General features: G+C 30.5%; 3 protein-coding genes across 4 annotated transcripts; all 3 read right to left on the reverse strand.

The window, feature by feature from the left end:
- Positions 1–1079: 1079 nt before the first annotated feature.
- On the reverse strand, positions 1080–3244 carry LOC143196651 (calcyclin-binding protein). The gene is made up of 5 exons (XM_076404524.1): positions 3090–3244; positions 2826–3036; positions 2537–2733; positions 2315–2481; positions 1080–1723 (listed from the first exon to the last, which is right to left on the reverse strand). The coding sequence occupies exons 1-5, from the start codon at positions 3108–3110 to the stop codon at positions 1642–1644; spliced, it is 678 nt and encodes a 225-aa protein (XP_076260639.1). The 5' UTR covers positions 3111–3244; the 3' UTR covers positions 1080–1641.
- A 41-nt stretch (positions 3245–3285) lies between these two features.
- On the reverse strand, positions 3286–8789 carry Pdzd8 (PDZ domain containing 8). Of its 2 annotated transcripts, none has more exons than XR_013005779.1 (14): positions 8572–8789; positions 8301–8495; positions 8057–8249; positions 7794–8004; positions 7583–7737; positions 7336–7523; positions 7102–7276; positions 6848–7049; positions 6455–6792; positions 5003–5247; positions 4720–4948; positions 4491–4635; positions 4324–4434; positions 3286–4267 (listed from the first exon to the last, which is right to left on the reverse strand). XR_013005779.1 is itself a non-coding variant. In XM_076404513.1 (14 exons), exons 1-14 carry the CDS (start codon positions 8731–8733, stop codon positions 4064–4066), a joined length of 2778 nt encoding a protein of 925 aa, XP_076260628.1. In that variant the 5' UTR covers positions 8734–8789; the 3' UTR covers positions 3286–4063. The 2 variants fall into 2 exon arrangements, 1 of the variants encoding a protein (XP_076260628.1); XM_076404513.1 differs by having other exon boundaries at positions 4491–4660.
- LOC143196652 (group 10 secretory phospholipase A2) lies at positions 8776–13218 on the reverse strand. The gene is made up of 4 exons (XM_076404525.1): positions 13111–13218; positions 12890–13060; positions 9267–9494; positions 8776–9215 (listed from the first exon to the last, which is right to left on the reverse strand). The coding sequence occupies exons 1-4, from the start codon at positions 13178–13180 to the stop codon at positions 9046–9048; spliced, it is 639 nt and encodes a 212-aa protein (XP_076260640.1). The 5' UTR covers positions 13181–13218; the 3' UTR covers positions 8776–9045.
- Positions 13219–13253: the final 35 nt, after the last annotated feature.

Here is a 13253-nt window from a genome sequence, read left to right on the forward strand (position 1 = left end):
TTTAGTGCACACTTAATATGTCGGACTGAATGTACCTAAAATGAAGAGTTTTGAAGAAAAACTTTTTAAATGCATATGAATGAAAAAGGGAAAACGGATAATGTTCAATCTCTTAGATAATATTAAAATCTCGATCTTTGGAAGCTGAATATCATTCACTCAAAATGAAGTTCTTTCGGGTATCTTACGATGATTCTTCGTGTGCAGAAATATTTTTGGGAATATGATGTTACAAACCTTTTGGCCAAACGGATGTTCACTGAAATGGCTATATGGGGTTTCGAACATTCGTCATATCAATATTATATATATATTTCATAATGTAGTGTCATTTGGCTTAAGAATATATTTTTAAATTATTGAATTATTGAAATATTGGGAAGAGACGAATCGCTTGTAATCGCAAATTTAAAATGATATTTTATCCACTTAGAGAATTGAAATTGTTCAAGTATCTGGGATCAGTAATACAAGAGAAAAATGCGGCATACACCGCTGAAATACTAAACGCAGAACGGGAATAATACAATCATGTTTAAAATCAGGTTCTTCCCAACGCTTATTTTGGTAATTCTGCCTCAGTCATATTCATTATAATAAAATATTAGATTGCTATGGTACTAAATAAGGAAACAAAATGTTGTTATTTAGAAAATTTCTAGTCGAGCATCAGTTCGGCAGGTGGAGGTTTATTTCCGCAAGTAGTTTTAAACGTTCAAGGTTATGATAATGATTCCACATACATAGAAAACAATGGATTACGAAGGAAAATCTTAGAAAAAAATTATGTAACATGCGCGCGTACGAACATCTAGCGACGTGGCTGAACATTTTATTAGATAAGACAAGAAGTAATGTATTTCTCGACAATTTAAAACAAAACACCAACGTATAGTATTAAAACAATATTGTATAAACAATAACTTAAATTGTCACATAGAAACATATTTTGGAGACCTTTGTTACTGTTCACAATATGTTTAGGGATACATATAATTAGAAAAAATTTGCTATAACGTATTATATTACTTCTTTAGATTATTAACTCCAAACATTTACTATAAAATAAAAGAGATATATATGTTTAACACTTATTATTACAAATGATATACTTCTACAAAAATATTTAGTATCTATGGAATTGGTGTTAAAATGATTGCAAGAAGTACTTCAAACAATAGTTGCTCTTAATATTCCATAATTATCCATCATTACCATCTACTTCGAAATATTGTTTCAAGTACAGTGCAATAGGCCAGGGAACTACTACTGGACTATTAACCTTAACATTATTCATTAATGTTGATAAATTTAATTTTAAATTACGAAAAAATTACATATATCTTCTATAAGCACATTTGAATATTAAATGTAGATATAGTGCTACACCAATGTATATATGTCTAAAAATGTTTATTTAATGCGAAATGACATCGAATACATCAATTTTATAATCTAATTCAAAAACATTTAGATATTCTGGAACAACACCATCAGGAAAAATATCACAGAAACCCAAGTGGTCTCGCATTCCCTTAGAATTAACATCGAGTTTTCTTAAACACAAAATTTACAACATAGAAAACTGGTTTAATCAGCAGTAATTCCCTGTAAGAATATAACGTACGACATCAAGCACTATTAGAATTTGGGACCTTTATTCTTACTATCGGTCCACGCTTTCGCTATAGTTCTCTTCATTTCGTCGTCCCCTGTCTCGTACCTGTGTAAAACATTTTATGTAGTTTCATTATGTCTTATAAATAACTGTACTAATTATAAAAACCATATGTTCTGTCGAGTATTCGTAATATATGAAATAATGCAAGATCTTATTTTTGAGTTTCTATGTATATAGGATGAATACTATATAAAAATTTATTAAATATTTTAACGTGTAAACGATTTTTTTCTCTCACACTTCAATAAATAAACTCATCCTATACAGACTTGTATAAAATGTCTACAAAAAAATCAGGTAATCATTTGGGGGAAAGTGTAAAAGATGTTATTTGAAGTGCAAAATAAGGATAACACATAAGTATAAAAGGAAAACATCAAGTAGTTCATTTTGGCAACCGAAAGAAATATAACATTCTCACAATATCCACATTTCAAATATAATTATCATTAATGAATAAATGCTAGAATTCTTTCAATTGAATGAACATTACCTCTATAATGTGGGTTATGATGTCTGAAAAAATAGATTGAAATTAAGATAGCTTTCCAATTAACTAAAGTTAAAAGTAAGATACAGATGATGAATTAGATTTTACTCAAGAGAATTATGATTTTAAAGTAAAATACATACATATTTTTCATAAGGTTCATCAAACTGGCTGATGGATCAGACTTGTCATCTGAATCGAAGCTAGGCATTTTCTTTGACTCACTAGATTTCTTTTCCCATTCAGTTACATGAGACCAGCGGATATCTTCTTTTTTAGCAGCATTAATTAATATTAAGTCATTTTTAACCTTAAATATTAAAGGGAAATTAGAATTAGTATTAAAAATAATTTTTAGTATTTACCTTGCAGGTACTATCCTTTGGTTCGATGCAATGTAGTAACTGAGTAATTTTGAACACATAATCTTTATTTTCTAAATTTTTTACTTTGAGCTCAAGGGATTTTTCTTTAAATTCACATTGCACATTTTCAGCAGGCACAGTATTTACTTTCGGTAATGTTATATAGAATTTAACAAACTTCTGGCTTTGATCCCAAGCTGAAGAAAGTTTTTAATTTGTTCAGGAATTCATAGTTTAATGGTATAATTTAGAAATAAAATAAAACACACGATGAAAAAATTAGCATTACCATAATTATTTAGTTTCACTTCGTATGGTATATTCGTTGTTTTGATGGGAACTTTCGGTGGTTCAACAGGAATCTCCATTTTAGTTTCTTGTTCTTCTAATCTCACAACTTCCGAAACCAATTTACGTTTTTCAATGCTTAAGATATCTTTTACCTTTTGTCTGATTGCATGTTTCTCAAGATTTTCGATTTCCGCGATGTCTTTTTTCAACTAAATAATATTCCCGTTAATTAAAGTATCCTTTTAAATGCTCACTTACTTACCTCTTCTATTTTGTTTGCCATTTTATACCTTTATTTCAGCTTACAAAGCCTGTGCCGTTTATTTTTTCCAGAAAATACTTGACAATCTAGAATAACGAACGACTTTGGAGGTTATGTCAAAAATTGTCAGTTGTAAATGTTATCGACATAAAGTCAATACATATTTTAAGATATATTTTAAATTAAGAACATTACATTAATGTAAACCTTTATTTGTTTAAAGAAGTGTCTAAATAACTACAAACGTTTTGCAATAACAACTTTAAAATATCACAATGCATTTTAAGTAAGTCATTTTAACGTTCAAAAGCAATTCAAAACAAACGTTAAATATTTTTAAATAAAACTTATACATCACAACATATCAAATATATGAAAATATAATATAAAAATGCTTGAATACATTTTAATTGACTAGAATATATCGTTCTAAATACCTTAAATAATAAAAATACTATAAGTTACTAGTTGAAAGAACATTTGAATACTTTTTATGTTTACTGTATAAAAAGCCTTGAAATACTAGTTTTTAAAAATGTACACCATGCATGTAAAATACAAATATTTCAGAATAAATTTTCAAAAAAATATGGGGTATTTCAGAAGTTGGGCAGATATGTCTATAGGGCTATGACTATTATACCAAATTAAAATATACAATACTTAACAATTAAAACATTTTAAATACATAAGAATACTGCTTAAACGTTTAAAGTAAATGAAAACACTCTCACATTATATCAATAAAATTCTTACATTCTACGTTTTAAATTGTACTGATTCAACTAGAATGTGCGTCATGAAAAACTTAGTGCATCTATGCCCCAACTACAATAAAAGTTATATTGTCATAATTATAATTAAGAGATCCCGCCACACTTAAAATTAAAGTAAGTTTAATTTTGATCCTCATCAAAATTTAAAATAATACTGTTTTAAATAATAAGGGTAAAATATATGTATATTGGATTATCTTAAACTATTTTTTCCTGGGTGTATTGCAAACCAGAACAATAGTGCAGCATCAGAACTGAGAGGGCGTGTACTTTGGCATCAGCTTTACCTACAAGGAAAGCAAGCTTAGCTTTCTCCACTTCGGATTCCTCCGAGCCTAACTTCTTAGTTAGTTCCATATGGTCAGATGTAGCCAGGTCTAAAGTTTTCTTTAACTCCGCCATCTACGAGTTTTAGAGTGAAAAATTCATTTTAGAAAAAATGGTGGTTTAATAAATACCATCAGATTAATTTTATCCACTTTATCGTCTCGTCCTAAAGCAGCATACATTTTCTGACCGCATTCTTTTGCTTGATCCATAAGAGTTTCGTCAGGCGGACATTGCATTACCTATCAATAAAAAATAAATAAATTCGAGCTCCTGTAAAATATTAATGAAAACATACTTCTTCTATTAATCTCGATACTGTTTCAGCAGCTTCCTGAGGATTTTTTTGCACTTCATCCAAGGCCGTCGGGCACATCGCAAAAGGATTAAGAGAAACCAACGATTGTTTACGACTCGGCGTACGTTGAGGGCTGGGTGGTAGACTTCGTGAAGAAAAAGACATGCAGCCTTAAAGATACGTTCAACCTTAGAATGTAAAGACATATACAGACGATTGTAATATTTACCTGGAATGGTAAGATTGGTAACACTATTAACTCGTTTTAAATTCCCTCCCGAGGTATCATCTTCCGCCACACCGTCCGGCTGGAGTACAACATCTGATAATGACACTTCGCTTGTTACTTGGGAAGGTTTTTCTGTATTACACCTACTGGTTGTTTGGCATTTAACCACGCATTTTTTATGGCAGCACATGCCACATTCTCTGCATTGCACAGCATCTTTCAACCATATCTACCAGATAATATTTTATAAGTCTTAATTAAACACATATAGTAAATAACTGACCTTTTTAGAGCAAAAATCGCAATGAGTTGTTCCGTGAAACTGGGTGCGAACAAAATCATGTTTGCTTTTTGGGCCAGACACATCCACATCTGCTTTGTTATCCGCAGTAGTTGACGTTTTCCGTCTAGCTTCGGCACTATCAATTGGAGACCAAGCAAAAGTAAGCAGAGCATCTCCAAAACAAAATACGTGTTCGAAGCCAGAATGAGCTCGAAGAGGATGTGCTGATGCTGTAGAAGTTAGACCTATCAAAAAACAATAATATTTAGTATATTTGAGATTGTTATGATAAAACGTCGACTTTAATATCGACAAAAACAATATAAAATTATCTGCAATACAAATCTTAAGTGTTATCCACTTGAACTTTGGAATTCATAGAAGCGTTTAGAAATTTATAAAGAATGTATTAAGTTGGGGAAAAAATAATTTCGTTTTTTCAAACAGCCCAACAAACATTTTAAATATAAAGGTAGAATAGTTTACTCACTCAGAATTATTGTTTTTCGTCATATTATCTTTTTTTACTTCTAAAAAGGGAGAATGTAGGGCTGATGGACCGAAAATATTGTGGTAACTGTGTAAATTGTTACGTGAAGGCTAATACTAAAATTGGTTTGCTCGTTTTTGTTCCGGAAATTTCTTTCCAAATCTTAAAGATACATTAATGAATTGGGTACCAAATATAAGTCGATATTTGGGTTCTACATGAATTAGCAGCAGAAAAATTTATGGACCACCTGCGAATTGCTACTGAATGAATAAAATCAAATTCAGCTATTTTTGAAACGATCATGTGCGATGAAATCGAAGAGTAAGAAAGAGTAAGAAATAATATGTGAAAAAGATCATGAATCCAAAGCCAAAGAAGCTTCACAAACGGTTGGGTCCGCGCTGACGTTAAGTGTTTGGTGGGATTGGAAAGGAATTGTTCGTCGTTAGCGGCTCGAACCTAGCAAAATAGTAAATCGAATCTACACTGTCAACAACCAAAGCGATTGAAGCAGGCTATATGTTTTTTGATTTTGAAAAAAAAAGGTGGTGGCACCCGTCATGTAGTCCAGACCTTGCTCCACCCAACTACCATTCGTTCCGATCTGAACAAAGCTCAATTTATCGCACATAATCTGGAAAACATTGATGAGTTTTGAATAAATTCACTCATGAAAAACCTGAAAAATCCTAAATTAATGTTTAAAGATCTTACATGTTTTTGTTTTGAATTTTTTTTAGCAAATCTTTTACTTTTTGTATATTTGAATCGTCAATAAAATTTTACGGTTAAAACTTAATGTAACCATAAAAGTATTTCAACGTAAAATCACTTATCTGTACTTGACTGTTGAGTGGTTTGTTAAATTTTGTTAAATGCGTCAATACCTTTGTTTTTTAACAAATCAATACTATGATTTTTTTAAATAGCGAACTAATGCAATTTTGTAGATATCATACCTGGTGGCAGAAACGAATAACGTCTGGAATGATGTCCAAGAACACTCACTGTACATTCTGCTGCTATGTGACTTAGTGGCACATTTAAATAACCTAGTAGGACATCTGAAGCATTGGACACAGTAGCCCAAGCATTAATATTGATATACTTTACTCCATCTCTTGGTGAAAATCGAAAGTCATCATCAAATACTAATAAACTGTCAACTGGTAATTCTTTTCCTTTAAATACTTCAATTTGTGAAAATATATGTTCTGATTCCAAACCATCGACTTCAGTTCTCACTATTTCTGGCAAGTCGCATGTTGAATTCTTTTTAACTGGAGGAGCTCGAGATCTATAGAAAACCCAGTTATTTACAACAAAAAAAAAAAAACAGAAATATTACATACTTTTGGGGAGTACTAGGTGAAGTTCCTGTTCCCTTTCTTTTACGCAAACTGAAACTACTAATAGTCTGCGCAAGTTTAGCCATATTCTCATTACTTGGAATCATTTTTGGCGATCGGGGTTTCCTATCATCTTTTTTAACATTATCAATAATAACAAAAGATTCTTGTTCAGTCTGAGTCAATTCTGTGTCACTATCGTCACCTAAAATTAATTAACTTACAAGATATTTCAGATATAAATAAATGTAACTTACATTTGGCCTCATTAGCTACAACTACCAAATTTTCAGTCCCATTATTTTTCCATCTTGCTATATAATTTTCCACAACTCTCTCTATTCTCAAAGTCACATTGGACCCTGATATGGACTTCATAAATTTGGCCACTTGAGGAACTGTAGTTACCACCTTATTTTCAACAGATATGACCTATATAAATTTGACTTGGTTTACAAATAAAGTTTTTTAAAGTAAAATTTTATACAAACCACATCTAAAGGCCTGAGTCCAGCCTGATAAGCACACGAATTTGAAGTAACACTGTCTACTATTACAAAACCAACTTCTTGTCGAAATATAACGCCCAATTGAGCTTGTTTTAGTTTAGTCATTGTTATTTCTAATGTCATCATCATGGTGTCATCCTTCTGACAAAGAGAAATCCAAGGAATAGAATCTAAACCAAAAATAATAAAGTACATAAAGATCAATTAAATGTATGTCTTAATTGTATACCTATTGCAATAGTTAAATAAATGCTCTGAGCATTTTCTGGAAGTGACAGCCGAGATACTTCAGCAACATTCATTTCCAAATTTCCATGTAAAGAAACATCACTCTCCTCCAAATCTAACTGGCTAGGATCAGTTTTCACAAAGAATGGTTTGTACCTATAATGAAATTCAAATTATTAAAATTGTAGTTAAAAATAACTATATTTACTTACCTGATTTTATAATTGGGTAAAGTATGCTTTCTTTTTATAGCTTTTTTGATTTGATTCACAATTAAGTTAGTGATGTTTGATTGAAGCTGTCTTCCTTGGAAGTGTGATTCTACAGCTAAGTCTAATATTGGTTCATTATAAAAACTGAAAGACCAATGTGTGTAAGGCTGTCTAGAAAATTGTAATCTAACTAGGCCACATACTTTTCTAACTAAAAAATAGATCACAGTAAAACCCATCATACATATGTATTATAGCTTTACCTTTTATTGAGAGATAGGCTGTCTTTCCAAATTTCATTTTGGCATCAATGCATAACAAAAAGTTCCCAGAATATTCCAAATTTAATCCAAGGCTCAACACTTCTATATGTTCATCTTTTTCATCTAGTTTCACATTTTCAACAGTGACTTCTTTTATGTCTGGAAATTGGGAACCCAAATGCATGTCTTTAATCTAAAATTTAGTTTAATAATACAACTTATATAATTTATGTATGATTATTACAGATATAGAATCAAAAAATTTTCCCATTGCAGTCTTTGTCAATAGTTCATCAAACTCCATAGATAATTTTTTGTAAAGCCATCTTGTGATTGTTTCAGAATGTCTTAATTCATGAAACAGAAATTGCAAAACAAGACTTATGGCAAGACCTCCTTTATTATCAGTTAAATCAGATTCTAATTGCCTTTTAATAGCCTAAAAATATATTTACTGATAAATTGAAAAGATATTTAAATATTAATACATATTTATTTGATTGATAGATACTCACATTAGGTAGAGAATAATCCAATGAATTTTTATGAGGGTAATTAATAGCTATAGGACTTCTTTTTAAATAAACATAAAATATATAATACTGCACAGAAAGTGTAATAATAATCCCCAATACAACTGAAAAGCAAGCTAAGAAAAAAATTGCGAAAATATCCATTTTCTTTAACTTATATCTATCACATAAATTAGACCACAGGAATTTAAACAATTAAATATTATTTGCACCGATTTCACATGTTATATATTATTTGTTTTTCATATTGACAAATACGATATCGTTTATTTTATGTCAATAAAGTGAATAATAAAAACAGTTCAGCTCAAAATTTAGCTGGTTTGACAGATAAATGTCACATTGACGTGTAAAATGTATATATCATCAAAGGATTGACACAGTAAATAAAAAAAGAAGAATTTTGTAATCGTATTACTGGTTATCGATTTTAATAATCATTAATGGCCCTAAAATTTATAAAAATATCATTAAAGCCTTTTTAAGCACTCTCAGTGGTGATGATTCGCAAATTGGTTGTATGGAAGGACATGCAAAATGACTAAAGCATTCGGATAAGGCTCTGTCGCATTCACATAGCCTTTCTGCACAAGGTGATGAATTTTCAAACGGCCCTTGATTAAAAGCTAAAGATTACATTGTGATTATATTTCATAAAATTGTGTTAATTGATTTACCACATATAGGTTTATTATTCCAACACCTCCAGTAATAAGGTACAAAGTATTCGAGATACATCGGACATTCAGCATCAACGTAACACAAATCATGAAGCTTACAACATGTATCGATACCATCAACTGGTGTCCCAGATCCTAAAAATCCACAGAAACACCCGTACCCTTTATAGCTTAAAGGATTACAGCGTGTAGCGCAGCTGACCATATTATATAGATTTAAAACACCTGAAAAAGTTAATTATTATCAATTAATACATATGACTCAAAATGAGTAACTATTTTATTATTTCAATTAAGAATTATTATTCCAATATAACTTTGCCTCCCTTTTTGATGAAAATGGGGGCACCTGGATGCGTGAAATTTGGCTCGGTTAAAACTTATATCTAGAAAAAATCGTTAGGCTTAATATTTTTGTGTAATACGCCCTACAAATAAATATATTCCAATAAAACGACAAACCCTCATATTAAGCAACCTGGAATAACCGCCAGATCGTCAGATAAACAAACCCGGCGGATAGCCGTTTTTTAAGTTTATATGATAAAATTAAGTATAGTACTTTGCTTTCGAAACTTTTTGAAAGCTTTGCTTTCGGTATTCCCCTAGTGTTGGAATTATTAAAGAGTTATGGCAAGTTTAGATAAAAACGATTAAGAATAATATGGTTACGTAAAGTTGTATTTTACATTTTTTGCAGAGAAAGCGAATTAATGTGTCCGCTTTATCGGAAGGAACATATGTAAGTACATACGAAGGCACTAACAAGAGTCGTGTTTGATTTAATTTGATGCCTGGTGAAAAAAAAGAAAAAAAGAAAAATTGTTCTTACTTAAAGACTGTTATTAATTGATATGGTCCTAAAGACAGTATATATCGTATATTGTATTAAAGATTATTCTAAAGGTTGTTAAGATTTTTCTGTAAATTTTAGTGGTATTGACTTCTGATTAATTTCAGGTTTCATTAATAGATGCATTTCTTAACGAAGCACTAACGGAATATTGCCGGTAATAAATACGCGAATCAAGAGTTAAAATGAATATTGCATAGAATATTAACAGTTATAAAATAATTTCATAGAATTTTAATTGGAACACATAGAACATAAGACAGAGTAGGATACATAGGATAAAAGATAAAGTAGAGAGCAATAGATCAATGAAAGCCATACAAGATAAACTAAAAAGTAGAAGATGAGCTCTGCAAGAACAATATAATTATATTTAAAAATGTAGGTATATAAATTATTCTTTTAATAGCCTGTTATATTTATTGTTTTTGTAATATATATTTAGGTGGGAAAAATGGATACAAGTTAAGGACTATATGCATACATAAATGAAGTAATGAAAAGATGCAGGATCTAATATCAATCTAAGTCAAATATCAATTTAAAAATTGTTTTATTCATTTATTGATTGTTTTAATACACAAACATGTAACAGTTCAATTGAAAAGTCTCCGGCCTACCATAGTAAAACACATTTTTTCTGGCAAAATTATTTTTTTTTTATTCAACATAATTCCCTTCAAGGGAATAATACCCTCCAACTTTTCGATACCACTATTGTAGTACGATTTGTCCTTTGCGTGAAATTAGGCCACAGTTTCGTCGATCACCTCTTCATGCCACGAAAATTTCTTCCCAGCGAGCATTCTTTTGAAATCTGAGAACAGGAAATAGTCGCTGGGGATCAGATCTGGAGAATATGGTGGATGAGGAAGCAATTCAAAGCTCAATTCATGGATTTTTCACACGGTGCAGTCTTGGTAAAACAGGACTTTCATTTTCTTCAAATTCGGCCGTTTTTTCGCCGATTTCGTCCTTCAAACGGTCCAATAACGCTATGTAATAGTCGCTGTTGATGGTCCTCCCTTTTTCAAGGTAGTCTATGAAAATTATTCCATGCGCATAGCAAAATACAGACGCCATAACCTTGTCAGTCGACTTGGCGACATCTTGGGTTTATTACGCTTGATCATCTTCAAAATCTCTTCTCCGAATCAGCAACTCGTCGTTGTTTTGATCAAAAGTGAGCTCGCGCGGCACCCACTTTGCACAGAGCTTTCTCATACCCAAATATTCGTTAATGATATGATGTACATGTTCAGTTGATATCTTTAGAGTGTCTGCTATATCATTCTGTTTCAGTTTACGGTCATTCAAAATGATTTTGTGGATTTTTTAAACGTTTTCGTCGGTAACAACCTCTTTTGGGCGTCCACTGTCTTCGGTGAACATTTCACCACGTCTAAATTTAGCATACCAATCCTTGATGGTTGATTTTCCTGGAGCAGTGTCCGGAAACTCGGCATCTAGCTAAGTTTTTGCTTTAAATGTATTTTTTCCCTTCAAAAAGCAATATTTAACACGCGAAGTTCCTTTTTATCCTTTTTTTTCACAATAAAAAAGTTGCTTCACTCATAATGCTATAATTCACAAACTAATGATCGGACAGCTGTCACATTTATACACGCATTTTTTGAGGGTTAGGGCTAACTAAAAAACATATGGAATTAATTCTAGTAGCGCCATCTATGTGTCAGACCGGGGACTTTTCAATTGACCTGTTATTACCTTATTTATTATTCCATACTGATGTTTATAACATGAAAGTAAAGAAAGACCATGTGTACTTATATTTGATGGTCTGAAGTTGTTACAGTTATGAAAATGATCGAACTTATGATACGATGTTAAGTGAGGCAGTAGTTTACACTTATTAAATACCTCGTTGATTATTGAAACTTAATGGAAATTAGATTTAATTAAATGCAATTTCCAAAATGTTGGTGAGTGTTAGTTCTTGAGATATTTTAATATGTTTTAAAATAATAGTGTTATATATTAAACACATTTCCGATCTAATATTGAAAATATGTTTATCGTTCATCAAACATATCGTGTTTAAATTAGTCCTTTTACTCTACAATGAGGGAAACATGACTAATTAAGATTATGTTGTGGTAGACCACAGGACAATCACAAGTCATATTTAAAAGTCGCATCGAAATGTCTCTCGTGCAGCACTTAATTTTATTTAATCATAAACTTTTTATTATGTACCTATTAAAGTTAAAATATTAAAACGGAATCCAGTTTTTAGTTCCGCTCTGGACGAATAAATGGTGCTCCTCGAACTCATTGAACAATCTAGTATGCTGTGAAACCGGAGTATATAATTAATGTGATATTAATTTAAACTAATGTGATGTAATTTTCTGAAATGTCTCTTAGTTAATTTCAAAATAGAGCGTACGAAAGTACTAGTAATATTCATTGGGTATAAAAATGTTCTTATCCCCGTTATTTTTGGAATTCCTTGTAACAGCAAATTATTTATAATATTCTAAAATTATGTCTGGAAAGTTAGGTAAATATCAGTATGATAGAGGCAGTAAATTCGTAATACTTATCAATACTTAATTGATTATAGGATTTCGGCGTCTAGCACAGTTTGGTCAGTATAATTTATCTATCCACAGTTTTTAATATATTATTAGTTTTTTATCATATCAACTAGGGCTTTAATTATACTGATTACATTTTAATATAATCTATCTATTTAATATAATAAGCAACATGATATATAAAGTAGATTTAATATATAAAATACCTCTTTTAGATCTTGTTCCATCCCTTGTATCTAAGTTGAACTGAAAACTATTGTTTGTGGAGAGTCTTCTTCCAACTTTTTTCATCGAAAAATTTTTGATATATCCAAATCTATTTAAAAATATTTTGTTTTCGTTATCAATTACAGTAACTGCCTCAATTTCTATAATAACTAATAATAATAAATTATCTAAATATAATGTTTTTCTATAATTCACTTACATATTGCAAATATACATACTGTTAACATTAACATTTTTATTGTTTTTGATTTCATTATTATTAATAGCATAACACAATATAAAGTATATATATATACATATATATCAATATACTCTATTTATATATGTTTATCCCAAACATTT

This window comes from Rhynchophorus ferrugineus, unplaced genomic scaffold, assembly GCF_030347505.1.
Source record: "Rhynchophorus ferrugineus isolate W39M unplaced genomic scaffold, kcgeb_rfMv2 rfM4, whole genome shotgun sequence".
Classification (NCBI taxonomy): Eukaryota; Metazoa; Arthropoda; class Insecta; order Coleoptera; family Curculionidae; genus Rhynchophorus; species Rhynchophorus ferrugineus.

Coding starts and splice junctions, on each gene's coding strand:
- LOC143196651 (XM_076404524.1), bottom strand. CDS start 3,110: ATGGCAAACAAAATAGAAGAG. Junction 2,734..2,825: donor AGTGAAACTAAATAATTATG/GTAATGCTAATT, acceptor AACTTTCTTCAG/CTTGGGATCAAAGCCAGAAG. Junction 2,482..2,536: donor CAAAGGATAGTACCTGCAAG/GTAAATACTAAA, acceptor TTAATATTTAAG/GTTAAAAATGACTTAATATT.
- Pdzd8 (XM_076404513.1), bottom strand. CDS start 8,733: ATGGATATTTTCGCAATTTTTTTCTTAGCTTGCTTTTCAGTTGTATTG. Junction 7,524..7,582: donor TTATTTAACTATTGCAATAG/GTATACAATTAA, acceptor TTTTTGGTTTAG/ATTCTATTCCTTGGATTTCT. Junction 4,435..4,490: donor TATCGAGATTAATAGAAGAA/GTATGTTTTCAT, acceptor TTTTATTGATAG/GTAATGCAATGTCCGCCTGA.
- LOC143196652 (XM_076404525.1), bottom strand. CDS start 13,180: ATGCTATTAATAATAATGAAATCAAAAACAATAAAAATGTTAATGTTA. Junction 9,495..12,889: donor TGGAACAAGATCTAAAAGAG/GTATTTTATATA, acceptor TAACTTTTTCAG/GTGTTTTAAATCTATATAAT. Junction 9,216..9,266: donor GAATAATAAACCTATATGTG/GTAAATCAATTA, acceptor TGTAATCTTTAG/CTTTTAATCAAGGGCCGTTT.